This window comes from Neurospora hispaniola (assembly GCF_033458365.1).
Source record: "Neurospora hispaniola strain FGSC 10403 chromosome Unknown B0T23scaffold_6, whole genome shotgun sequence".
NCBI lineage: Eukaryota > Fungi > Ascomycota > Sordariomycetes > Sordariales > Sordariaceae > Neurospora > Neurospora hispaniola.
The window spans coordinates 66504-92833 of NW_026944411.1; the positions used below are offsets into that span (position 1 = coordinate 66504).

Genomic DNA, 26330 nt, shown 5'->3' on the forward strand with positions numbered 1-26330 from the left:
TCGGTCCGAGCTTTTTGATCAGCATAAGGTCGCAACATCCCATCTCGTTCATGTAGCAGATATACGTGAGCTACGTAGACTACGAAAGTGGTGTGCACTAATGCAACGTATTTTTGTTGCTATGAGAGATATAGAAACATCCAGTCAAGTCTACGATATCCTCCAAGTAAGCAATCACCGTACGATTACAAATTGGATTTCGCCTCGAGATTCACTCTTCAGAATCGACGTCACCTACATCTCCCCCGTCCTCTTTGTGTGACAAAAATCCCCTCAGAATATCCCGAATTGAACAAAATCCGCTCGAGGTATCTCTCCCTCCTTGTGGTATATCCGTAGCAAGAAACCGCCTGGAAACAAGCTCCGCAGCTTTTAATGCCTCAATATCCTCATGACTGGGAATCGCAAACACCGCCTCAATATCTTCGTCTCTTTCCAGCATGCCCAAAACATCTCCTGCTCTCTTCAACACATCATCCTCAATATGATTAATCGCTGCACACATTAGTCCCAGGCTGTGTTCAGCCCGTCCGTGAACGAGACGGTACAAATACGTGATATGCTCTTCCCTCTCTTCCGCCTCTGGATTCAGTCGAACTTCCATGTGAGCATACGCAACACCCTCTTCAGGTTTTAGAAATCCTCTATTGAACACATCGTGAAAGTGTGTGCTCACGAGCATCCGGGGTCGATCCGCATCCAGCTCCAATAAATGGTGCAGATAGGCCGTGAAGACCGCCGCACCGGCTTCCATTGTGGTACCTTTTCCAAACTCGTCCGCGAGTATGAGGCTTCGCCGGGTTGCGAAGTTGATGGAGAAGGCTGCTTGTTTGAGATCGGTCATGAAAGCGCTTTCATCGTCCATGGCGGTTTCTCGGGTGGCAACCCGGGTGAAAATTCGATCAGTCACTCCAATTGTCGCACGCGTGACTGGCACGTAGCTTCCAATGTGTGCCAAATAGATGATTAGGGCAACCTGTTTCATGTAGATGCTCTTTCCGGAGTTGTTTGGACCCGTCAAGACCAAGGCCGATGGCTCTTTGGGTTCGTCTTTGACACCTACAAAGTCAATCTCATTGCCATTCTCCCATGCGCAACCACCTCTGAGTATGCAGTCATTGGGGATAAAGGACGGTACGAGAAGCTCCTGAAGTGGATGACGTCCACCCTCAATGTCAATGATATTCTCGGATGTCATTTTTGGTGGAGCCCAATTGTACTTCTCTGCAGCGAAAGCCAACGCAAGCAGACTGTCAAGCTCCCCCAGTAGTTCCAAGGCGCGAATCAGTGCATCTTCATGCTCTGAAACAGCCCCTGCCAGCTCCACTATCACCTCGATTTCCTCATCTGGATTACTATCAGATTTGAACCTTGAGAGTTGGTTGATGCTTATAGGTGTCATGGAAACTTACCGGCAATCTCCTCAGTTAAATCACCATACATGTCGTCCAGTTCAACCATCGTCGTGTTCTTGTAGTAAGCCCGCTGTTCATCCTTCACCACCTGATGCCACTCGTCATCGGCAAGTCCCGTTCCATTGAAAGCACCTTCTCCATTTTCAGGGTTCAGGGCCACTACAATGAGAAATCCAAGTCGGGGCACTGTTGTACAGTCCTGGACATATTGGACAGCCCATTTGGGAATTTGCGTCAGAATCTCTCGTTTGACATCGGAGAGAATTTGGTACACCTGAGTAAAGTCGTCCTTGAGCTCGTCTAATCTTTCACTGGCACCTGGTAGGATTTCTGTTCGGCCCGTATCTTGTGACAGTTCAAAGTCAATCGTGTTCACGATCATCTCACCGGCCTGTAGAATGCCCTGAGTGTTGATATCCTCTTGGAGCTGGTAAGACATCGCGTATGTCAGCAGACTATCCAACCATCCTCGTTATGTGGCATCTGAAATCACCTTTGCATAGATGTTTAAATCTTGGCCTCCCACAAGTGAGCGTATGTCCTCCCGTATTTGAGTGGTAAGCATTGTGAACCGTAAAAGCGCCCTCCAGTCGTTGATCCGAAGGGATAACTGTCCTCTTATTCGGTCAACACCACCTCTGACGTGGTGTAACACGGCCTTGATGTTCTTGACTTTTTTCAACTGCCTCCGTATGCTCTGTACAATATCACTGTTCTCAGGGCGGAGAAAGACGGCAATACTCCGCTGCCTTTCCTCGATCACGTCGATAGCAATGCTTGGTTGGAAGAGCATTTGACGAAGTTTTGATTTTCCTTGGACCGTACCTGCTAGAGCTTGGAGGAGCCCCGCAATCGAGAGGCTTTCTTTGACTTTGTTCCCGGAGCCGCCAAGGCACTGGAGTTGCGGGTTTGGGTGAAGCTCTGTTCTCAATATCTGTAGTGACAACAAGGCATCTGCGCTTATGAGCATTACATCTGAAGGCGAACCCATGGTAATTGACTTGACTCTGAAAGATACTGGTGCCTCGGCACCAGGAGCGAGATTTTCGGCGCTGCGACGACGCTCAAGGTCACTTAACACAGCACCAGCGCAACCAACTGATAGATGGCTATTGAGATTGACTGCCTTCTCTAAGCGCATTAATCGCCTGTGGTTCGAAGAGCCAATGCAATGCACAGCGTCTTCGTCTTCTTCCCCTGGCGGTATCCCATATCCGGGCGATGAGTCATTGCAAAGCCCCAATAGCGCTTCTTTGCCTGCGTCATAGTCAAAGTCTGCACTGGCAAGATGACGAAGGATATAGAGCCCTCGAATATCGGTGGCATCGTCATCGTCAAGCCTTTGAGCATCCCGTTCGAGGAACTCGGTAAGTGTCTGGGGAGCTCTGTTCGGCACCATGATAGTTGTTGGCTGTGCTTGAAGTACAATAGTGGCCACTGTTTCGATTCCGCCCATGGAGACATCTTCTTCGATAATTAGAGTCTCGTCAATGACCACGTAGTATGCGCATCCAATCTTTCCCTCTCTGTTCATGTCGACAGCCATAATGACTTCGTTCAGAGCGTCCGAAGTCTGCTCTCTGTACCTCTCCTCTTCTGCCTCATCGTATCGAGAGAACGTAACAGTCTGGGTAGGACGCTGAGTAGTCGAGGATTTCGCGGTCAGCGACGTGGTTGCAGAGAATCGACGAAAATCTCTATTCGATGCTCTTGGTAGAATCGGCAGTTTTGGGGAGCTTTGCGGTTCACGTTGCGAGGGAGAGAAGGTAGATGGGAAAAGGGGTTCCACGGGTCTAGGAGATCTGAAATTCAGACCGGGCGGCGTAGACCGAAATGATGACGATGACGATGTCGATCGTCTCTCTGAGGCTGTGGAGCCAGTACATCTGGAGACTTGGGGGCTTTGTGTTTGATGTTGTCTTTGACGGGATGACGATGACGATGCATGTCGGGGAAGAGATTGCGATGACACCCGAGGCCGTGAAGTTCCCGAGGGTGTGGAAGATGGTAGAGCAGCACTTGAACGTCTTCCAAGGGCTAAAGAGGAGCCGCTTACACTTCTACGAGAGGAAGAAGTGACACTTCGTCGTTCCAGAGAGGCTCGAGACGCACTCAAATGTGGACGAGGTGAGGCTGTTGAGGATGCTGCCAGGCTTGATGGAGTGAGCGCCGGCGAGGTAGAGCGGCCAGAAGAGTCGCTACTGATCTGAAGGGAGAAATCCATAATCAGGTTGACCCCCTCTAGAGAAAAGGAGCTGAAAACGACGGAAGGAAATAAACAATGGACAGGATACCAGATGCTGGTAATAGCTGTTGGATAGGTACTAAGGATGAGCGCCGTCAGCACCTCTGAAACCAAGATACGAAGGACATGGAGCTGCGTGTATGTGTGTGTGTCGGTGTCATTCCACCTTCTTCCGATGAAGAGAAACTTCAGTCGAGACGGGACGGCGGGGAGTCGACCAACGCCTCCATGGGCGTGTAAAGTCCAGTGTGTCATGTCCCAGCAAGGCCGCTCAAGGCAGGAACTATCCTCCCATCCTGGCCACAAGAGCAGCTTGGGAAGGAGCACTGAGAGTAGCTGTGGAGCGACAAATGATGCATCTGCCCCACCGTCACAAGGAGGCCCAAATCAGGTAGATGGCTCGCTAAAGCCCTTGTGAACAATATGCTCTTCAGTTTGAATCAATCACAACGTATCCGGGCATGTACCCCATGGCCTAGATTAATAGCATCAACTCAACATAGGTCGCGAGGCTCCGATCCAACCCCGTCCCGTGGATTCTTCACTTCTTTCCGGCATCGCCGCCACCGTTCTTGATCCATTCAGCAAACTCTTTTCGCTGCCTGCGGATGTCGACAAAGCTGGGCCGAGATTCCAGATAGGTGAAGGGGTTGCCCATGTAGTCCTTTTCCACCTCTCCGTTGTTGCCCAAGAAGCCCTCCTCCCCTTCCCGCTCAATCTTGCCGGCCCAGACGCGCCATTGAATCGGCCGCAGCGGGCGCGTTCCCAGGACCAGACCAAGCACAATAACTAGGGTTGCGACAATGGTCTCGATGGCAATATCCACGGGAAGCGACGATGCGACCGGAGTAGACGAGGTGAGTGTGCTCGTGGCCGCCGCCCTGAAGGATTGCAGTGCTGCGTGCTCTTGGGCCGAATAACACCTGCATTGTACGCACAGTCGTCAGATCCCAACCGGTCAAAGTAGAGTAGAGTAGAGTAGAGTAAAGTAGAGTAGAGTAGAGTAGAGTATGCAGCAGGCGGGGGTCCGACGCGATGTTTTGGTGGGGGAGGAGAATGCTTACGCATGGGCGAGAAGAAGGCCGCCAAAGACGGTGATGGTGTTGGATATCCACGTCATAATTGACGTTGTTCGCTATATAATCGCAACGTAGGAGATGCCGGCAACTGGGACGTAACGAGAGGCGGGTTTCGTTGCAGGTTCTTCGGCGGAAGGGTGTCTGGAATGGAATGTAGATGATTGATGTCGACGTCAAGTGCTTGGATGTTTGACGTCCAAAGCTACAAGGTACGTGCCCGTGCAACTGGCAACATGGGAATGAGGGTGTGTATGTCTTGGTGCATAACTGCCGATCGCAAACAAGGATTAACCTGCAACTAAACGGTAATATCGCAAAGTTATGCCTTTACAAAGCTTGGCCGAGGAAGCGGGGCTAAAGGGTAGCATCGCACGTCAGCCGGTGGTGCTACCCTAGGCTAGGGGGTGCCAATTGCGGCTCCATGGACTCGCAGGGCTTCAACTCCAAATCACCACCCTTGCTTGATCTTTAAGTGCACAACCACATGCCGGAAACGTCGCGGCCGCCGTGCTCGTCGTCGTCACCCACTTTCAACACGGAATCTCCCGTCTCGCACCATATCTCGCGCGTAGCACCGCAGCCATTTCTACTGCGTTATGGTCATCTGTTTACCTTATGATGGATTGACGGATCATGACTTGTGATTGATTTGGATGCAAGGCACGACGACGGCAGGACGGCTTATACGACAGCTCAACGGGAATATTTACAGGCAAGCATGTCTAAGATACGCGCACGACATACAGTAGGTACATACCTTTGCCTGGATCTCGGTGGGTTTTGTCTACGTTCAGATCATACGACCCACTATTACGGCAAGAACCCCTGATCGAGAGATGCCTGACCATTCCGGTCCTGAGCTTACGGCCTCAAAGCCTCAGAATACAATGGTGTGTTTGCGCCATGGAGTAAACTAAACATACAAGGTCTCAATCCAGGAGGGTGTGGTTGTGGTATCCAAGGTATCTTACTCCATCCATGATTCATCCAATGCCCGTTTCCTGACTCCAATACCCAATTCCAAAATTCTAAGCCCAGATCCCGAACCCCGTCCTTGTGCCCGTTCCGTTTCCTGCACCCATGATTGTATTCCCTACCTTGATCCTGTCCTGTCCTCGTTCCAAACTCCGAATCTCAACAAAAGAGGGAAAGAGAGATAAAAGAAAAAGAGAGAAGAAGAAAAAGAAAAAAAAAATATGGATTTGTTCGGCCTCCCTTAACCACACCATTGTGGCGAAGCCTCGGTTTCCCAAGATAGCATCCTCATCTTGGAAAACATCAACTGACATGGGCCCATCCAGGTGGTTATTGTACCCGTGACAACGATCATTCAAGGCGTGTGGCTGACCAGCTCCGTCTTGACGACCGCATCAGCTACGGCGGGCTGGTCCATTATCCAGCTCGTGTCAAAGTGGCTGCCATCCGGAAGCGGAGGGTCCACACTTTCTACATGCCAGTTACCCCCGCTCAGCGCCCGCATGTGCTCGTCCTCAAACATGAAGCTGTCGACAAACTGGCTACCACTGCCGTTGTCGCTGTCAGCCCCCGACGCCATGGGCCCTGCTCCCCCGGAGGATCCCAACGTGTTGGGCTGCCATGCGCTCTGTGTCGATGAGGTGGTCGCCTGCGTTATGCTGGTTTTGTTCTCACTACCACCACCGCCGCCGTCGTTGCCAATCATGCTGTGAATGCCTGCTCCGGCCGAGGTCGTGTACACATTCTCTAGCGATGGGTCGATGCGTGGTTCGTCAAGCACATGGTACTTGCGCTCGTGGTGGTGGGGATCGTACTTCTGATCATGCTGCGAGTCATGACTGTGGTGGTGGTACTTCGGCTCAAGATGCGAGTCATACTTTTGCTCATATTGGTGGTCGTAGTGCTCCTGCTTCAACAGCAGTGACTGCTGCGTTGGAAGGTCATACTTCGCCGGACTGGCCGTGAAATGATCGGTGAACATGGGCTGACTGTACTGATTCAAGTCATGGGCACCAGCGTTGGACATCGACAACCCGTGGGGATGCCCTCCAGAGTAGGCCATGGTCGGCGATGGCGTCCTACGCATGACGATGTCCTCAACCGACATGCCGTGATGGAGCTGTCTTGGCGGCGTGTGCACCTGCGCCTCATAGTACGATCCATCCCGTAGCGCCCCAGGGTGATGCTCATACGGCGCAGGCATGGCCTTGCTCGGGTTGGAATACTCAAAGGGCGACCGGTGCCCGGCAAAGGCTGCCATTGTGTTATGCATACCCGCCGAGTACCCATAAGGCGGATAGGTCAAGCGGCCCATGACATACGGCGGATGATCGTCAAAGTCATCGCTGGATGCCCTTGTCAGCGAGCGAGCGCGCGGTAGGGTTCGCGACCTGATACTGCCGGTGGGGTCCCATTCGGGATCCGAGCAGTCGCTCTCGTTGCCATCCTTGTACTTGGGCGCCTTGGACGGCTTTGTGGGTGTGAACTTGTAGTCCGGGAACGCCAACTGGTGGTTCTCGCGCTCCTTTTCGGCCCACGCCTTGAACTGCTCCCGCACCTGCTCCGGCTCCATCGGCCAGCTCATGCCGCACACCCGCGATACCACCTGGTGGTTGTGCTCGTCCGCCCAGCCCTTGGCCACGCCCTGATACGTTTTGCGGTACAGCATGAAGGCGTTCATCGGCCGCTTGACTTTGCCCGGGTTCTTGCCGCTCTCGACTTCCCGTTGGCGCACCTCTTTCCCTCGGTTCACGTAGTCCTCCATGTTGGTTAACACCAGATCTTCGGGAACTTTTTGCTGGCTCAGTGGCTTGTCGAGCAGTAAGGCTGCTACTTTGCCCTCGAGCTTCTTCGAATCCGTTGACGACTTCTTTTTCCTTGGCGGCTTCTTCTCGATTTTCGAGCTCCGAGTCAGGTTCCTGAGGGGAGAGTTTCGGTGGTTGCTGTTCATCAACTCGGCATGTCGTGCCGGTGTCGGTGGGGACGTCGCGGGAGTGCTATAGGGCTGAAAGGAGTTCGGGTACATCATCAGCGTCCACTCACAACCCCAGTTCAAGCCAGATTGGGAAAGAGTTTACCTCGGGGATAGGGCCATAGGAACTGCTGTCTTGTCCGTATAACTGACCACGATATTGCTGGATTTTTCAGTTTCATGTCAGCAAATCATGGATACAAAACCGCCACGAGGGGGGAGCTGTGACGTTTCTCTTACAGGTTGGACACTGATGGCGCGCTGATACTGTTGTTGAAGTCCGGTATCAAAACTTTGAGAGTGGGATAAAGGATGGGGGACCGGTGTCCCATATCTTGTCCCTGGTTGCGAATGTGTCTGGAAGGGTACTGACGCCATGTTCTCCAACAACTGTGAGGGAAAGGTCATTGGGTGATGTTGTTGAACATAGTCATGATGAAGACTTATCCCAGAAGGAGCAGGTGAAGGTGGGGTGCGTCTATCCATTTCGAGAGGATATGCAATTTTGGGTCGAAGTCGTCGGTTGGTACTCTTGGTTCCTGGCCGTCTGGGGTCGATTGTGTCTTCGTCGTATTCTTTCCTAAAGCAGTCGACTTCTGAGACCAGCTGCTCTTATTGATATCAAGGCTTGTTGTTTTTGTCGTTGTTGTTGTCCCTGTTGTCCTAGTGGATAACTCGTGGTGTGGATGACCAAAGAGGAGGTGATCCGGTTACTGGTACCGGAACAGGAGTGATATATATCGAGCTGTTTCGGGCTTTGGACATGGGCAAAGTGAAGAGCTGTTGCAACTGTTCGCTTCCTAGCAAGGATGTGATACCTTTCCCATCTGTCTTTTCTCTGTCTTTTTACAAACAAGTCCTTTTATCTTCCCAATCGGAATTCCCCCTCGGGTTGGAAGAAATGTCGGGCTTCTTGGATGCCGATGGAAAGGAGATGTCGAGATGGTGCGTTCGTCTGTTCGAACACCTTTACCGCTGTTTTCCAACCACTCCCGGAACTCTAGCCGGTCTTGCAGCAGGATGATGCAGATGCAGATGCAGTTGTCTGGGATGGGGTGTCTGGGCTGGTTCGCGTTATGTGCTAGAGGAGATTGCGGTACCTATCCTCCTTTGTTTGCGAGAGCTCGGCACAGGACAGATACAGGTCGCTGCGTATGGGAGAAAAGTGGCTAGATGCTTGTTGACCGGCTGTGATCCGTGTCTCCCGCGCTCGCTGAACGATATGAAGGAAAAGGGGGTGCGAGGAGAGACTGCCTTTGTTGGCTTGGGCAGAGTAGCACTCTTTTGATGGGGGGCACACACGAGAGAAAGAAGACAGGCGGGGAGATCACGAGCATGTATTTATTCAAGACTTCTTTATTAGACATTCAGGTTGTTAGCTGGAGGTGCGGTTGGTCTACGATCGTACTTCTTGCCGCATCCAGGAGAACGCTGCTTTCGGAAGAGCCACCTGGGCGAAGTCCAGGAAACCCTCTGAGAGGGAAAGCACGGGCAACATCATGGGAAGGGAGCGAGGGGTTGTGCTGCCGTGTGGGAGCGAGTTGCTCTATCTCGGAGACCTGGCAAACCTGACGTATCCGTGCCCAGGGAGGGAATCTGAATGGGAAGAGCGCTAGTCGCTTGGAAAATGATCCACGGTCGTGTCTATTTACAGAGGCAATGAGCCGTTGCGTCACAAGGATTGCAGAGCCTCGACCAACTGTTCTTGGTCAAACCCGGATTACGGGGATCAGACAAGCTAGGTATAGGTTTAGTGAGCCGGCAGCGGAAACTTCAAGGGGAGGGATGGGATGGGATGGCAGATGGGAGAGGAATCTTTTCGTGCCAGTGAGGCTCTAGATTCTACGGTCTCTCCGGGGTCCCTGGCCATCAACTGTTTGGTTCTGCTTCACGGGTTCGAGCATCCAGCCGACGAACGAACGCCGCAACCATCTCCGAGCTTGTCTGTCCCAAGGGCCTGAAGTGTCCCGATTTTGGGAGTGGCATACAGTGGTGGGAAAGAGGGCGTGAATACGGTGCGGTTTCTACAAACTACAGTACGCTCGCAAGTGCGACAAGTAGGGAAACTGGGAGTGTTTACCGAGGAGAGGGCGGCTTGGACGAGGGTTCGAAAGTGTTCGAGTGGAATGTGCCGGCGACACCCGGAAACGGCATGAATAGGTACTTAGTGACCTGCCGCCAAGGATCTCAAGGCGTTGCGGCTTTCTTTCATCAGACCAAATGTCACGTCCAGATCCGGGGAGCGGGAGAACAGAGTGCTGCCATTTATCTTGTTGAGTGTCAATCCCCGTCCCGTGCTTGGCACATGACTGGTGTTGGGCGGTCATCAGTTGCATCTTTTTACCAAGGTCAAGATCAGGAAGGAAGGGAGGTTCGACACGCCATAGCATCCCAGGGATGGAGGTTGAGAAGAACCAGGATTTGTGGTATCAATATGATTTTTCTGACCCCTCCCGCCACTATGTATACAAGCAAAGCAAGCCATGCAAGCCAAGTTTGTATCCCAGATCTGGCATCCAGGGGACCTAGTCAGTATGCATGCCATAAACTACGGTGTAGATGGGTTGGATAGATGATCAATTCGCGAATCCCGCTGTGGGAGGCGAAGGCACGGAACATGTTGGATGTGCATTCTAGTCCACCCTCCCTTTCAACGTACACAAATCAATCTTCAACTAACAGCGCATGTTTGGCAGTGCGGAATTCGAACTATCTTGCGCCGCTCTGCTACGAACCCCTGTCGAGAGGAGGCACGGAGCAAGCAAAGAAAAACTTGGTCAACATTTTTACTGGAGGGATGTCGATAAACTCCCCAGATGGTGTCGGGTAGCTGCATCACTAGCATCTCCCTTCCCACGTCTTGCCCATGTCTTAAGGCACCGGTTTCTAGCTCGCTTCTGTTTGAAGCGAACATCAATCTCTGGGCAAGGCTAACCTTGAAGCGAGAGACTTGGCTTTGAAACCTACATGAGGACCAAAAAGGCGCAGTGTATAATAGTGCATCACAAGGGGGACCCATGGATCTGTTTCTCAATGCAGCCAGAAGGCGGTTTTACAAGGCAGCTAACCAATAGCATACCTACTCACATGGAATAGGGTAAGGTGAGCATCTCTTTTGCATCTTCAACAAGATTTACGCAAACTCAATGGAGCTGGAAGCACGTGGGATTTCAAGGGCGATCCCTTCCGTCTAACCCCAGATGCATTCCAGAAAAGTAGGGAGGATCATGATGGGAGCGAAGGTACTCAACAAACAGGACACACGGCAAGTGCCTATCACATACCTCTCAGCTACAGGTTGAGTGGTGCTGGGCTGGGGACGGCATTGATAGGTACCTCGATCGCGAAGCGTTGAGATATATCGATATCTCATCACCCTAGCCGGCCAGGACCCCTGAAACCACACCCAGCCCAAGCCATTTGCTCCTGCGAGCTATCAGCTATGAGGACAATCTATCACTTCTCATCACCCTCTTCACCACAGCGTCGGTGTCTCAATTCGCGGTGTCATAACAAACTCAACATGCTCAGTAAGACCATCGTGCTGATGTGTCCCACTTCCCGGTAATTCCGATGTCTGGGACCCAAAATGACAGGTATTTCTGGTGATGCCAAAGACTGTCATCACTCTCATCTCGTGACGCCCGTTTCATTTTGCATCTATTCATCTACACTAAAGCTGCTAATCCGTGATTTACAGAATATACTTGCCTATGTGAATACAAGAATGCTTATACCATGCAAGAAGTTCGACCTTGACGGGCCAACCCCTCGATTCAGACTTTGAGAATTCGTGTCAAAATGAAGATTGACTTCAATCGGTCCCGACTCAAGTGCCCGAGAGGCCACCGCGGACTGCGGGAGGCTTCTCTAGCCCCTCGATCACTTCTTTGAGCAGTTATCGGCGTCCATCCAAAAGGGAAAAAGCGCCGAATGTTGAACACCCGTTCGAAAGCTTCCACGGCTTGGGCACGAATGGAAGTACAAACCTGCCACTAACCTGTGTTCATCTGATCTTCTTCTTCTTTTTCTTCCTCTTCCTCCTCCTCCTCTTCTTCTTTTTCTTCCTACTTTATATTTCATTAAATTTTCTGTTGAAAACTTGTGGCAGCCAGGGGGTTGATTCACATATGAGCTGGCGGAAAATATGACTAGCGCATCGGTACATCCTATGTCTGCGGCTGCGATTTCGCCGGGTCGACAGGCTTTAGCGGCTTCAACGGCGGCGCCAAATTTTGCTGAGGAGGGGAAGGGGCAAGGGCTGCCGAAGGGGGAAAAACTGGAGCGGCGCGACCAGTTCCTGATGGGGAAGCGCCAGCGCTGGCAGAGCCATTCACCTGATGGTGCGGCGGTACAGGCGGCGAATGCTTGGTTGGCGATAGCCCTGCGCGGGAGGGAGGTAAGGGTGATGACCGGTCGATGACTCCATTCCGGGCGTGGGGATCGGATTGCACAGGGGTCAGTTGTGGCAATGGCGTGCTCACTATTCTGGCGCCTGCGGCAGGAGAGCTCTTTGTTCCTAGAGGCGACGACGGCCGTTGCGGTTGCTTTGAGGGCGAGGCCCAACGACCGTTTCCGGCAGGGGGCGGCAACACAGGCAATAAGCCCTCCTCTTTAAGGTGCGACTCTTCGCGGCCAACAGCAGAAGATGGGGCAGAAGGATGAAATATGCTGTCATATGCTCTCAACTTGCCAGGCGATTGGTTAGGAGGAGACAGAGTGGGATGCGGCGATGAAAATGGGTTCAACTCCCGGCGCCCTGGCGAATGCCCAATAGACCCCGTCGCACTGACTGGTCTTGCCGTACCCTTCTTCTCACCTGGAAGATCGGTAGGTTCGGTCTTTGCCTCTTGTTGCCCCGATGGGCCATCCTGAGACCCAGAGCGCGGGTTCTCCTCGCTAATACGATCGGTGGACGATCTAGACATTGCCTGAGCCCCGAGCTCGACAACAAGCTGTGACCGGCCAGCTTGGGACAGGGAGATGCCACTCACAACCTGCTGAGGAGGAGGGGACGATGAAGCATGGCGGTTGACCTTCAGCTTGATAACCCGGGGTTGTTGGGATTTCTCTGCCTCGCTTCGGCGACAAGAGCTGCAGATGAAATGGAAATCTTCTTGCTCAGCATCCTTTTCGGCAATATCAAGGCATTTGCTGTGCTGCCAGACGTTGCACCTCTCGCAGGCAACGCTATGTGTCCCATCATCGACCTGCCCATAGACGCCGCAGATGCAGTCAAATATCCAGTCGTCTTCCTCGTCTTGCAGCTCCTGTAGAGCTCTCCTGTTCTTTTCAATCGCTGCCTGTCGGTGCCGCTCCGACATGCGACCGGGTCCTGAGCCGACGGATTTGCTGTCCTCGGACAGTTGCGCCAGTTCCTCTTCGGCCTGGAGACGGCGAATCTCTCGCTCCTTCAGTCGTTGTTCTCTTGACATGAGTCGATGCTCTCTCTCCCTCTCCATCTTGGCTTGCCGTTGCTCTTTTTTTCGCCTGGCAGCCTCCTCTTCTTGCCGCTTGCGTTCCTCTTCCCGAGCCTGTTCTTCCGCCTTCTGTTGCTCTAGCTTTCCAGCAATACGGCTGGATCGTTTTGCGTGCGCCATCTTCTCCAGTGCCTGCAATTCTTTCTCTCGTTGCAGCTGTTTGCGCTTTTTGGACTCCTCTTGTTTTTCAAGGATAGGGACGAGATGATCCTGGATTTGTTCGCGCAGAATCTTCTCATTCGGATCCTTCGATTTCTGGATAGTGGCTAGAAATTGGCGAACCTCATCTAGGGATACGGCGAGGCATTCCCATTTCATTCCGCCAAAACTGTCATCTTCACGCTCGTCCGGTTGCCCTGTCACAGAGTCCTCGTCGCCAGCATCGCCACCCTCACTGACCGCTTCCGAGATGCGACGTCTTTTGCTGCTTCGAGAAACCGCCTTGGCCTTCTTGGTATTCTTCTTGGATTTGGGAGCGGGGGCCGGGGCCTCGGTCAATCGATAGATGCGGTTATCATCTAATACGAAGTACGTACGATCTTTGCTGTCCCATCCGTAAGGCTCAATTCGCTATATATCTCTCATTAGCACCAAAGCGCCCGTTAAACATGGAGATGTACTTGCGCACCCAATTTGTCTGGTCCATGTCCTTCTGCTCTTCTGTCCTCTCGCGAAGGCGCTCGGGGGTACACATGACAAGCTGACTCATTTGCTGGAGTACACGGATCTAACAAGGACCGAATGTTAGTGTCATCTTGAACTGAACGGCAAGACGAATGGCGTTTGTCGTGAGGCTGTTGTTGGACCGGGTCGCACCTTTGTGAAGACGTCAAAGTCGGCAAACTTGGTAGGCAGATCCTCGGTTCCGAATGGATTCTTCTCGGGGGCTTTGGCAAGAAACTGTCTTCGGGTATACTCTTCGAACACATCGTGGCTAATGTTTGTAAGCAAACGAGGTGGGACAAAAATGTGAAGGGGCATGGGGATCCCGTCGACGTACGTAAGGCCTCGATGGGACGAGAGAAACTTGAGAATACCGAGGCCAATGTCCTGAAGGACCATTGAGCCTGGCTTTAGACATTCGGCCTCGAGGTCCTGGCGCAATGGACATATCAGCTCGGAACAAGCGTGAGCCTGTTGGATCTCCCGACCTACCTCGATGTCAAGACTGTCGTCCAACTTAAGCGCCTTTCCGAACAAGAGGATGAACTGAAAAAGGTTGGCAAACTGCCACATATTCCTTATGCGATGGAGTACGGATGGCTCCTTGGGAGGTTGCGCATTGTTGCTGGTGTCGCCCTCTTGGAGGGCCCGCTTGCGCGATGTCGGCATCGTGACGATAGGTATCAACTATGAGTCAATGGGTACGGCAATTCTTTTGGTTTCGTGGTCGAGGAGACGAAAGTGAGGTGTGGTCTCGATGACCAAGCAAGGGCCGACTCGAGTAACAGAGCCGGAAGAGCCGCCGCTAAACAGGAATCTGAAGCCCGAGCAATCAGAATTGGAATGTTCGGTTGACTTGAATGATGACGAATCGGTCGCCTGGACGAAAAAATAGCCGGGGAGTCTTGTGGCGGTGGACTTGGTGATGGGTGTCTCTAAGCTACGGTTGACGAAGTCCCGATTTCCGTCGCGGCGCGTCTACCTTACTGCGTAAGTGGAATGTGAATTGGAAGTGCTGCTCTGGGTAGTACTGGGGCTACGCGGGACCGGGAACTAGGTAGGTAGGTAGGGGCGCGCTTGACGTGCAGTACTTGTACGTACCTCGTGTACGTCAAAAAGGTTCCAGAGACGCGCCGCTAGGCAGTGGTACGTACGTAGTGTAGCGTAGGTACTGCATTGTACCTCAGTAGTGTATCCTTTAGGGCAGTTTCTGAACAAATTGGATTCCACCCCTCTCGCGAGGACGGGACCGGCATTTGACAAGTGGGTCATAAGCTTCGCGGCAGGCACGGGCAGGTGGAGTGAGGCGCAGCGGGCCGCTTCCATCTGCTTATGTCATCAAAGATCTCACAGGGATGCCACTGATACGTTCGTGTTTCACTTTCGGCGGGTGGGGTACTATACACTTGTGTACGCGTATTGTAAAATACCTTGGCCGTACTGGGCTGCACCTGTGCTGTAACCGCGCAGTACATAGTACACTAGCGCAGGTAGGATGGATTGAGCAGGAACGCCAGGAACAGGAAACGTCAAAGTGGAATTGAGTCCAGACAGCCTAGCGAAAAGCGGAGACTGCCCTGAGACTGCGGCTGGAAGGTGGCCCGCCCGACCCCAGGCAGCGCCGACTGGCATCCCCGGGTCGAGAACGCTTTGAAGCTGAACATTGGACTTCTAGAATGAATGGACATCTTTCCCTTCCCTTGACATCTAATCCTCAACCAGGCTGACCTCGCCAGGACATCATCCCCGCAAACAGCCGCAAAGCAGAACCACGGACCCTATCGTCGCAAGCATTGCTTTGACCCTGTTTTCGTCCATACCTTTTTATTCAGTTCCGTTCTCTTCAACAATCGAGATCCACGTTCAACAACCGGGACATACAAGCCACCTTAGTTGCAGATAAATACAGAGAAGAAAAGAAAGAGCGCCGCGCTCCCCGTCCATCTGTCGTCCTACTCGCTCGTTACCTTACTTTATATTTGCCGGTCTACACCTCCGCTTCCCTGCGAATCCTGCGATTCCGATCACCACATCCAGCTGGTGCCCCCTGACTGCGCCCCTCGTTGCCCTGCTTGCCGCGATATCCAATTCATGGAGCCCAGCGCATATCTCCTTGACCTACGCCTCAACTAGCCTATGACCGACCGACCGATCGATCGACCGAGAAATCGAGGATTCCCACCGAGCCGTCGAGCAATTCACAAAACAATCCGTACCATCAAGCCGACCTTTCGAGACATACGGCGGTTGTCGGGAGACTGTAGCATTACTACGTTTGACATCACTCCAGCTCGTACGTCTTACCATTGCCACAAAGCTGTCAGGTTCGTCCGACTTCGAGCGCGCAGATCCATGGCTGTGACGCTAGCTCAAGGTCCCGCGGTGCCCATATAATGCTGGCTTGCAAATCCTGATATTATATGTTCCAAGTGCTGTGGCACGTTGCGCTGAGCCTTAAAACTAGTGTTGCTTGCCTCGGAGGCTGCCCAGAAACAACACAAAAACTGTTGATCTGTCAAAATGAGCGATCATCCAGCACCTTCGCCCCGACGGGCCTCGGTATCATCTCCTTCCCACCAGCAGTCCATTCCATTACGCGATCTACGACCGGTTTCGGAGGAGCAAGAGGGCGGCGGTGGGAGGACTAGCGTAACCAATAATAACGTCCGCAACTCGGGAGCCGGACTTCAGATGCCCTCGCCTTCGGCTGCTCCCATGTCCGCCAACCTTCCCGGGCTCTCGACGTACTGGGAACATCCATATCCGTCCGGTCACGACGACCGAAGCGCCGCTGATTCGCTCAACGACCACATGGCGCTTCAGTTCGCCTTGCCTCCGAATATTCCTGGCCATGGTCATGAACCGCTCCCTTCAGCTTCCTATATGCCTGCCGCCAATGACCCCTACAGTGTGCCGCACCCCTATTACGAGGAGCGTACCGATACGGACTCTGTGGAGTCGGATAGAGTCCCTCTAAAGCCCGCAGCCCAGCCCATCGGTCGATTGGACGCGCCAGAAGGAGAGGCTGTACCAAGAGATAGTTTCCAGACCGTCTCTGATCTTGGCAGTGGCTCCTCGCGACCCCGCAACACCATGCTTGGTTTTGATCTGGAAAACAACTTTACCGCGGACCGTTACCGGAGTTATGGAGATAGTCTGGTTCCTAGTGATGGACGCCGCTCTCGGTCGCTATCAACGAGTGGCGCTTTGTCAAGGGCAGGTTCCATTATGAGGGCCATGTCTCAGCGTGTTGTCATGATCAGTGGAGAGGGTGATTTGATTGACCAGCAAACGCAACGAGACCGTTCACGCTCGCCGAGCATGGAACGCCCGCGGACGGGCCACGCATCGGGCCCCATGCTGGTTGACACCTCCTATCCGTCACAAATCGAACAAAACCCCACGGAAAAGCGGCCTGAATCGCATCATGTCTTTCCACAGCAGCACCCGGCCTTCAGGCCCCGGTCACGCAATCCTAGGAACAATCCGCTCAAGGGCAAGTCGTTGGGGATATTTTCCCCTGACAATCCACTGCGCTTGTGGCTTTGCGATTTGTTGGTCAACCCATGGGCTGAGCCACTCATTCTCATCTTAATCGTTCTTCAAGCCGTCCTACTAGCTGTTGAGGCTGCGCCAGATGTGTTGGCTGATGGAAACGGTCGGCCTGAGCGTTGGGGTAGCACCAGGATAGACTGGGCCATATTTGTCCTTTTTGTCATCTTTACTATCGAACTCATAGCGAGAATCATTGTGTCTGGCTTCATCATCAACGCCCCCGAATACGAAGAAGCCAAGAACAAACGGCGCTTCCGTGAAAGGCTGGCCGAACAGTATCGGGTTATATTCCGACCGCAGCGTCAGAGATCGGTTCGTCAAACCCGGCAAGAGCCCTTCGAGCCTGCTCCGTTCACGAGATCCTTTACCATGGCCCACAGTCAAATTCAAACGCTCGAGGATCAACAGCGACGTCATCTGGCTCGCCGCGCCTTTCTCCGCCATGGCTTTAATAGGTTAGACTTCGTAGCCGTTGTCTCCTTCTGGATATCCTTCGTCTTAGGCGTCACTGGTCTTGAGAGCAAGCACCATATGTACGTCTTCCGCATGCTAAGCTGCTTGCGCATCATTCGATTACTCGCCCTTACAAAGGGAAATCTGATCATCTTACGAAGTCTGAAGAAGGCCGCGCCGTTGCTCGTCCGAGTTTCCTTCTTGATGGGTTTCTTCTGGCTTCTCTTTGCCATCATTGGCGTGCAGAGCTTTAAGTCAAGTCTGAGTCGTCAATGTCTTTGGATAGATCCCGATGATCCCACCAACTTCCAAGCAGCTTATACGCCGGATATGACCTTTTGTGGAGGGCATATTGACAACGTGACGGGTGAAACCATGCCCTGGGTTTATAGTCACGAAAAGGAATCCCTAATTGATTTGAAGAACGGAACTTCGCGTGCCAAGGGCTTCATCTGCCCGAGAGGTTCAATATGCATCCGGCAAGAAAATCCGTTTAACGGAACGGTCAATTTCGACGATATCGGCCATTCTTTGGAGCTCGTGTTTGTCATCATGAGCGCCAACACCTGGTCGGACTTGATGTATCACACCATCCGCTCAGATTTCCTCCCGTCGGCCCTCTTCTATGGTGCTGGCATTCTTATAATGTTGCTCTGGATGACTAACTTGTTGATTGCCGTCATCACGTCGTCGTTTCAGGTCATCCGAGAAGAGTCCAAGGCTAGCGCTTTTACTGCGGATGAACCTCCTGGCATGACCTCATCTCGAGTCGATGATCCCATGCGTAGGCCGACATTGCTGCAAAGAATATATAATAGGACAAAACCCTTGTGGATCTTGATCATCGCTTTTGGACTTTTGGCACAGTCTCTCCGCAGCGCCAGGATGAAGTCAGACCGAGAGCGTTTCGTCAACATAGCAGAGCCTGTGGTCACTCTTCTGCTCGATGTCGAAATCATCATCCGCTTGGCTGCAGACATTCGAGGTTTCCACCGTAGGAAACGAAACCTTGTCGACTTGGGGCTTGCTGTAGCCACCTCGATCATCCTCGTCCCTCCTATACGGAATTCTGGCCAAGTTTACAATTGGCTTACCGCGTTCCAAATCCTGCGAGTTTACCGTTTAGTCATGGTTATTCCCATGACAAGGAAATTAATCCGGCTTGTGCTCGGAAACGTCACTGGTATCGGTAATCTAATGTCGTTTGTCTTCCTCATCACTTTTCTGATGGCCATCTTCGCAGCGCAATTATTCCGTGGCGAATTACCGAGACAAGATGATGGTGGAGAGGATATTAGAATCCCGTTCAACACCATTTATAATTCCTTTCTAGGGATGTATCAAGTTATGTCGACTGAGAACTGGACCGACATCCTCTACAGCGTCACTGCCAACACTCACCACCTGCACACTGCTTGGATTGGCGCCATTTTTCTCGTCGGCTGGTTCATTCTCGCTTACTTTATCTTGATCAACATGTTCATTGCCGTCATCCAAGAAAATTTTGATGTTGGAGAGGATGTCAAGCGTCTTGAACAGGTTAAGGCATTCCTCCAGCGCAAGGAACTAGGACATTCTTCTTCGAGCAACCTGGCATTATCCAAAGTTTTCAATTTTGGCCGTTCAAGAAAACAGAGGGATCCGCTCGACTATGGCCCTGCTATGATGGAGATGCTTCTGAAAGAGGCCGTGGTACACGACTTCCTTGACGACGATATGGACCCTCTCCAGCAAAGCTCTCCCGATGGTCAGCCAACTTCCCATCTGGGTAGTAGTGCAGCCATGCAACATGACGGTGTCACTCCCGGGGTACTCTCCTCTTTCTGGGGAAAACTCGTGTCAGTGTTTACTAGCCGCGAACCCAACCCTTTCTATTCGAACGTCAATTTGCATGGGCTGGGTGAGAATCTCGATCCACGAACTATGGCCGCCCAGGCGATGAATGCCACAAGACGCCGCCAGAGGCAACAGAGAGAGTATCTGATGCGCCACCCCAACTACAACAATTCCCTGTTCATTTTCAAACCCAGAAATCCCATACGACGTCTTTGTCAAAGTCTGGTCGGCCCTGGTCGGGGAACTGAGCGCTTCGAGGGGGCGCAGCCCAATAAATATGCATGGTACACCTTTTCGACTCTAATTTATGCAGCCATCGTGATCATGGTGGTGCTGGCTTGCATTACCACACCCTTGTACCAAAAGGAATACTTCGAAAAGTATGGCGAGAATGCGTTTGACTGGTTCCGCTGGGTAGACACGGGGTTTGCCATTGTCTTCACCCTTGAAGCTCTCATCAAGGTTATAGCAGACGGCTTTCTTTGGACACCAAATGCATACTTCCGCAGCACCTGGGGTGTGATTGATGCCATTGTGCTCATAACTCTCTGGATCAACGTCATCACTCTATTTACCCGAAACGGAGCCGTGTCTAGAGCTGTGGGTGCCTTCAAAGCATTAAGGGCCCTGCGTCTGCTCAACATCAGCGAAAGTGCGATGGACACTTTCCACTCGCTCCTCATCGTGGGCGGGTGGAAGATCTTGAGCGCTGCTTTCGTTTCTATATCCCTCCTTATTCCCTTTGCTATTTATGGGGTCAACCTTTTCCACGGTAAACTGCTTGCATGCAACGACAGCTCGGAGGGAATAGTCAGCCTGGATGACTGCTTTGGTGAATGGAACAGCACCCCTTACAACAACGATTGGCCCGTTCTTGCTCCGAGATCAGTAGCGAACCCATACTTCAGCTTTGACGATTTTGGCTCGTCTCTCTTCATTCTTTTCCAGATTGTAAGCCAAGAGGGCTGGGTTGACGTGTCTTTTGCTCTTCAAGCCATTACCGGTAGGGGTTTGCAGCCGCAGTCGGGGGCTCCCTACAGCGGCCAGGGAAACGCGTTGTTCTTGGTCGTCTTCAACCTATTGGCGACAGTCTTTGTGTTGACGCTCTTTATCTCTGTGTTCATGAGGAACTATACTGAACAAACAGGTGTTGCTTTCCTGACTGCCGAGCAAAGATCCTGGCTCGAGCTGCGGAAGCTTCTCCGCCAAATCTCGCCGTCCAAAAGCTCATATGACGAGAGTAAGAACAAGTGGAAGATATGGTGCCATAAACGTGCCATTGAGAAGCGAGGGAAATGGTATATGGCCATCACCAGCGTTCTGGTCTTGCATCTTATTCTTCTTCTCTCCGAATTCTACAGCGAGCCAGATTGGTGGACAAACACCAGGGACGCTTTGTTCTTACTCTTCACACTCATCTACATCGCCAACATCGTGATTCGGATTGTGGGGCTTGGCTGGAGCCGCTTTCGCAAGAGTTCTTGGGACATGTTCTCCCTCATCACTGTTACTGGTGCATTCGCCACGACGATCCTTTTCATGACGAACACGAAGCTGGACACGTACATTCAATTACACAAGTTCTTTCTGGTGGCGATCGTCCTAATGCTCATTCCCCGCAATGATGCGCTTGATCAACTGTTCAAGACAGCTGCCGCCAGTCTGACAACTATCGGAAGCCTGTTGGCCACATGGCTCGTTTTCTTCCTGGTGTTTGCGATTGCACTTACACAGACATTCAGTCTCACCCGTTTCGGAGATAGCACTGATTACTATGTCAATCTCCGTACGGTGCCGAATGCCCTGATCCTACTCTTCCGGTTCAGTTGCGGAGAGGGCTGGAATCAGGTTATGGAAGACTTTGCTAAGATCAAACCGCCGCTTTGTGTGGAGAGCACCAATTTCTCTGACAGCGATTGCGGCAGCACCGCATGGGCGCGTGCTCTTTTCATCGCGTGGAACATCATCAGCATGTACATTTTTGTTAACTTGTTTGTTTCGCTGATTTACGAAAGTTTTTCGTACGTATACCAGCGGACAAGCGGACTTGCCATGGTGGATCGGGACGAGATCCGGCGCTTCAAGGAAGCATGGCGCAGTGTTGACCCTTCAGGGACTGGATTCATCAGCAAGGAGGCTTTCCCGCGCCTCTTGGGTGAACTGTCGGGCGTGTTCGAGATGCGCATTTATGAAAGCCATGACTCGGTGCGCCAGATCCTCGAAGATGTTCGTGGTGAAGATACGTCAAGCATCAGACATGCCTCGATCATTAGTACCACGCAGTTTCAAACTAGCTTGGATCTCAAAAAGTTAAACGAACGGATATCACAAATTGATGTCGCTAAGGTGCGCGAACGCAGACGGCGGTTCAACATCTTCTTTGAGGAGGTGATGGTATCTGCGGATCCAGAAAGAGGCATTTCCTTTACCACTGTTCTTATGATTCTGGCACATTACAAGATTATCAACGACAGCAAGAGCTTACGGTGCGTACTGAAACCCATAAGCCGAGCAAAGACGCAACTGATTGCTGACATTATTTCACAGCCTCGAGGAATTCCTTCGTCGCCGCTCACGTCTTCAACGCGTTGAGGAGGAAATACACCGTCGCGTCGTCCTCGGGTTCTTCGACATGATTTACTACTCTCGCAAGTTTCAGCGCCACATGGAGCTCAAGCGGTCTGCTCGGCTCACGGCGATTCCACAGCTGGGCGTACCTGAAATCTACGTGGATAACGATCATGAAAATCAAACAGACAATGAACAGCAAAACAAGGACAGCAACAGCAAAAACAGTGCGAGAGCTAGCGGAAGCGGCAGCAGAACTGCTGCTGGTACGAATTTCTTCGAATCCACACCCACGAATCCGTTCGGCACTGGTTCCAGTACAGTCAATCTCGGCGGTGGCGCATCCTTCCTATCAGCAGACGATGCTCGCGCAGCTCATCACCGCAGCTGGTCTGGGGCGAGCGCCGACCTTTCGTCGTTTGATACTTCATACGGCCATCCACTCGCCGGCCCTCGCATGAACAAGTCGTCCAACTCTGCGTCGCATCGCAACACGCACGCCTACAGCTTCGAATTGCACGATTCCTCAGGAATTGGAGGAGGAAACGCCCCTTCGCCCGGTGGCTGGGGCGGCGGGTCAGGGACGATGGATAGCATGGGCTTGGGTGGCGGAAGTGCTCTGGATGATAATAATGGCGGAAGAAGCCCCGGCGGCGAGGGTGCCAAGCGCGGAAGCTCCGTCAGTCCCTCGAAACTCAGCTCGATGCTGGATGATTCCGTGTGGGTGGCCAGTATCAGGAGGAGCGCGACGATGAGACGGAGCCAGAATGATACGGATTGGGGAGGAGGGTCAAGAACTTCCGGGGGAGGATACTCGGGGGCTTACTAAATCAGTTGGAGATGTGAAGATGACGAGAACTTATGGCGAAATAATCTTGTACTATAATCATTTCATTTGTGCATACATATTGCGTTTTTGGTGTACAAGCTGAGGCGTCATGTTGGTGTTTCCTCATTCAGTGCAGCTGTGGTGGTTCTTCGCTTGGTCAATCCCACCAGATTCGCCATCGAACCGTGATGATTAAAGGGCTGGATACAGAAGGATCCATTTATGTCTCTTTTGCCATTGACGACTTCGTCTCGTCTGCCTCTGTTTGTGATCTGGACTTGGAGGAGACAAGGGAAAGATCAGGATGGAATATTCGACATGGATGGGGAGGGAGCTAAGGAGTCATTGGTAGTCAGAGAAACAATGTCCAGTAATGCGAAGAATGATTCTTGAGGCTGCTTAAGCTGTCATGTTATGCAGTAATGCAGGCACACGAGGAGGTGGCTTAGGTTTTGCCTAGGAATCATGTCCGGTAGTGATGGCTACTATTCCACCGGCAACTCATGATATAGCGACAACCAACTGAGGGCAAAAGGGCGTGGATGGGTAACATTGACAGAGGCGAGGATAAGGTTTGTGATATTCCTTGTGAAACACATGCAACTAGGTGTCGCTTTTTCCAATACCCCTGAAACCGCTCCAACGTGCGTCCTCCCCCTGGATGTGTGGGGGGTACTAACAACATCCAGTGCATTTCTCTCAACAATCTGTTAATGTATGTCATGTCATGTCTACACCAAGTCCCCCTTGGCGATTTGAATCCACCATCCCATCGAGCCTGTGCTGGTTTCAAAAGGGCCCGCTTAACCAGGGCCAAAGGCGAAGATTCGGAACTTGTTTCACCACTTGGATGGTCTGGCCGAGTGGGTAGCTCACCTCACACATGCCCTCGACCTCGGCCCTCAATCGGAACGCCAAGACCACAACAAGGGTACTGCCCCACACTGTAGAAAAAACTCAGCCGAAGCCGGATACCTTAACAATAAATTTTCGTATTGTATATTCTTTGAATTTTCTTATTGGTGGATATTTATAGAAGTAATCTAAGGTTAAAATAGTATCTAAAATATAGTACAGAACAAATTGATTATTAATTAATTAGGAATATATATATAATAGATTTTCAACTTTTATTATATTTTATAATTATACTCCAATTCGTGTTAGATTAAATATATTAATAATATATTATTAATATATTATAATGGATTTTTGACTTTTATTACATTTTATAATTATATTCTAATTAGTGTTAGATTGAATATATTTATAATATATTATTAATATATTATAATGGATTTTTGACTTTTATTACATTTTATAATTATATTCTAATTAGTGTTAGATTGAATATATTAATAATATATTATTAATATATTATAATAGATTTTTGACTTTTATTACATTTTATAATTATATTCTAATTAGTATAAGGTTTAATATATTGAGAATGTATTATTAATATATTATACCAATTTCTTCACTTTTATTACATTTTATAGTTATATTTTAATTAGTGTAAGGTTCAATATATTAGAAATATATTATTAATATATTATACCAATTTTTTAACTTTTATTACATTTTATAATTATACCCTAATTAGTATAAGGTTCAATATATTAAAAATATATTATTAATATATTAATATATAATATCTCTATATAGTAAATAAATTAATTAAGTAAATAGAAATAAGTAGTAAGATAAGGGTAGTAGTAAAAGATAAGGATAAGATTTTGAAGAGATAAGAGGTAAAGAGAATTTAGAAGGGTTAGTAGTGTAAGGAGGGTATATAAGTAAAATGAATAATGATATTTTCTAATAAGTGTAGTATAGCGGTTAATATGCTAGCTGTTGGTGTTGAGGTTATGGGTTCGATTTACGTTGTAGTTTCTTTTTTTTTCCTTTTTTATAAGAAATTTAGACTTTTATTATTTTATAGCTATAAATATCTATTAATTAATTATATTACTTTCTTATTTACTTTTTTTCTATTAAAAATATCCAGAATATTATAAAAGAACTTATTAAAATATATAAATTGGATTATATAAAGAATAATTAGTAATTATTCAAAAGTTTCTATAGAAAGACTTTTTTTTTTATTCTTATTTACTTTTTATTTAAGTTACTTTATATTAGTTCTAAGTATTATATAACGCTTAGAATACTTTATATATCTAGATTTACTATTTAATATATAATTTAATTATTATTTTTCATTTATATAAATATATATAATTTAAAGAAAGTATTTAATATATACTCTACTTTACTTAATTGTTATATTATCTTTATTTATAAGGAAAGTTAGTTAATTAAACCCCAAAAGAGTATCTTATTTATTTTATAGTCTAATTAACTATTATACTACTTATATTTATATAGAAAAAAGTTAAGTAATTTAATTAATATACCTTTAATAAAAATTAATTTTTAATATATTAAGAAGAGATAAAATAAATATTTTATTATATTTTTCAGTTATGGCTAATTTAATATAATTTCAAATATATTATAAATATATTATAAATATATTTATAAATAGTAAGCGAATATAAGTATTAAAAATAAGAAAACTTAAATTCAATTTTATATATAATATTTTATTACTAATATATAACTTTACTCCTTACTTAGATTTTTTTATAAATAAATTTAAAAAAACTTCTTAGAAAATATTATTTTATATAGTTTTAAAGTTTTAAATAATTTATAGTTTATAGAATATAATATTAATAATAATTATAAGAAAGTAAAATAATAAAGTAAAATTAAATTAATATATAATATATTTTTAATATATTATATATTTTTCAAAGTCTTTAAATAAACATAAGCTTTCCTTTTATTATATTCCAATTATAATATAATATATAAATATTGTAAAAAATAATTAAAATATATTTCTTCTACTTTATATATTAATAACTTTCTTTACAAATATAAATTGTTAAAAATTATTAAATACTAGAAAAACTTTAAATTATATTTTTAATAAATTTAAAATGAGTTTTTGATTATTCTAAAATTAATTTGTAATATAATTATTAATAAATTATATAAATTCTAAATTAAATTCAAATCTATACTTTATAAAAAAAAGCCTTCTACTATTCTCTTACTTTTAATATTCTTTTACGAATTGATTTACGGATAGGATAGATTGATATAGTAGCCTTTTCTTAGGCGGTAGGAAGTTGAGAAGAGGGAATATTAATATTAGTTTATAATTAATCGTAGATTAATGTAGCCTC

The 26330-nt window shown here is 49.0% G+C and overlaps 6 protein-coding genes across 6 annotated transcripts; 2 read left to right on the forward strand and 4 right to left on the reverse strand.

Moving 5' to 3' along the window:
- Positions 1-211: 211 nt before the first annotated feature.
- B0T23DRAFT_430244 (putative MSH5 protein) lies at positions 212-2961 on the reverse strand (the record flags this gene model as incomplete). Its single annotated transcript, XM_062840237.1, has 3 exons — positions 212-1347; positions 1413-1842; positions 1909-2961. 3 exons carry the CDS (start codon positions 2959-2961, stop codon positions 212-214), a joined length of 2619 nt encoding a protein of 872 aa, XP_062690379.1.
- Positions 2962-4201: 1240 nt separating this feature from the next.
- B0T23DRAFT_321308 (magnesium transporter) lies at positions 4202-4780 on the reverse strand (the record flags this gene model as incomplete). Its single annotated transcript, XM_062835226.1, has 2 exons — positions 4202-4583; positions 4725-4780. 2 exons carry the CDS (start codon positions 4778-4780, stop codon positions 4202-4204), a joined length of 438 nt encoding a protein of 145 aa, XP_062690380.1.
- A 1289-nt stretch (positions 4781-6069) lies between these two features.
- On the reverse strand, positions 6070-8451 carry B0T23DRAFT_405992 (uncharacterized protein; the record flags this gene model as incomplete). Its single annotated transcript, XM_062839068.1, has 4 exons — positions 6070-7711; positions 7793-7849; positions 7927-8076; positions 8378-8451. The coding sequence occupies 4 exons, from the start codon at positions 8449-8451 to the stop codon at positions 6070-6072; spliced, it is 1923 nt and encodes a 640-aa protein (XP_062690381.1).
- Positions 8452-9742: 1291 nt separating this feature from the next.
- B0T23DRAFT_181400 (uncharacterized protein) lies at positions 9743-10330 on the forward strand. The gene has a single exon (XM_062833077.1). The coding sequence runs from the start codon at positions 9839-9841 to the stop codon at positions 10256-10258; it is 420 nt and encodes a 139-aa protein (XP_062690382.1). The 5' UTR covers positions 9743-9838; the 3' UTR covers positions 10259-10330.
- A 1334-nt stretch (positions 10331-11664) lies between these two features.
- On the reverse strand, positions 11665-14690 carry B0T23DRAFT_181407 (uncharacterized protein). Its single transcript, XM_062833078.1, has 5 exons — positions 14322-14690; positions 14167-14261; positions 13983-14100; positions 13795-13893; positions 11665-13736 (listed from the first exon to the last, which is right to left on the reverse strand). Exons 1-5 carry the CDS (start codon positions 14496-14498, stop codon positions 11856-11858), a joined length of 2370 nt encoding a protein of 789 aa, XP_062690383.1. The 5' UTR covers positions 14499-14690; the 3' UTR covers positions 11665-11855.
- A 1553-nt stretch (positions 14691-16243) lies between these two features.
- On the forward strand, positions 16244-23181 carry B0T23DRAFT_181456 (Ion transport protein-domain-containing protein). Its single transcript, XM_062833079.1, has 2 exons — positions 16244-22159; positions 22221-23181. The coding sequence occupies exons 1-2, from the start codon at positions 16350-16352 to the stop codon at positions 23068-23070; spliced, it is 6660 nt and encodes a 2219-aa protein (XP_062690384.1). The 5' UTR covers positions 16244-16349; the 3' UTR covers positions 23071-23181.
- Positions 23182-26330: the final 3149 nt, after the last annotated feature.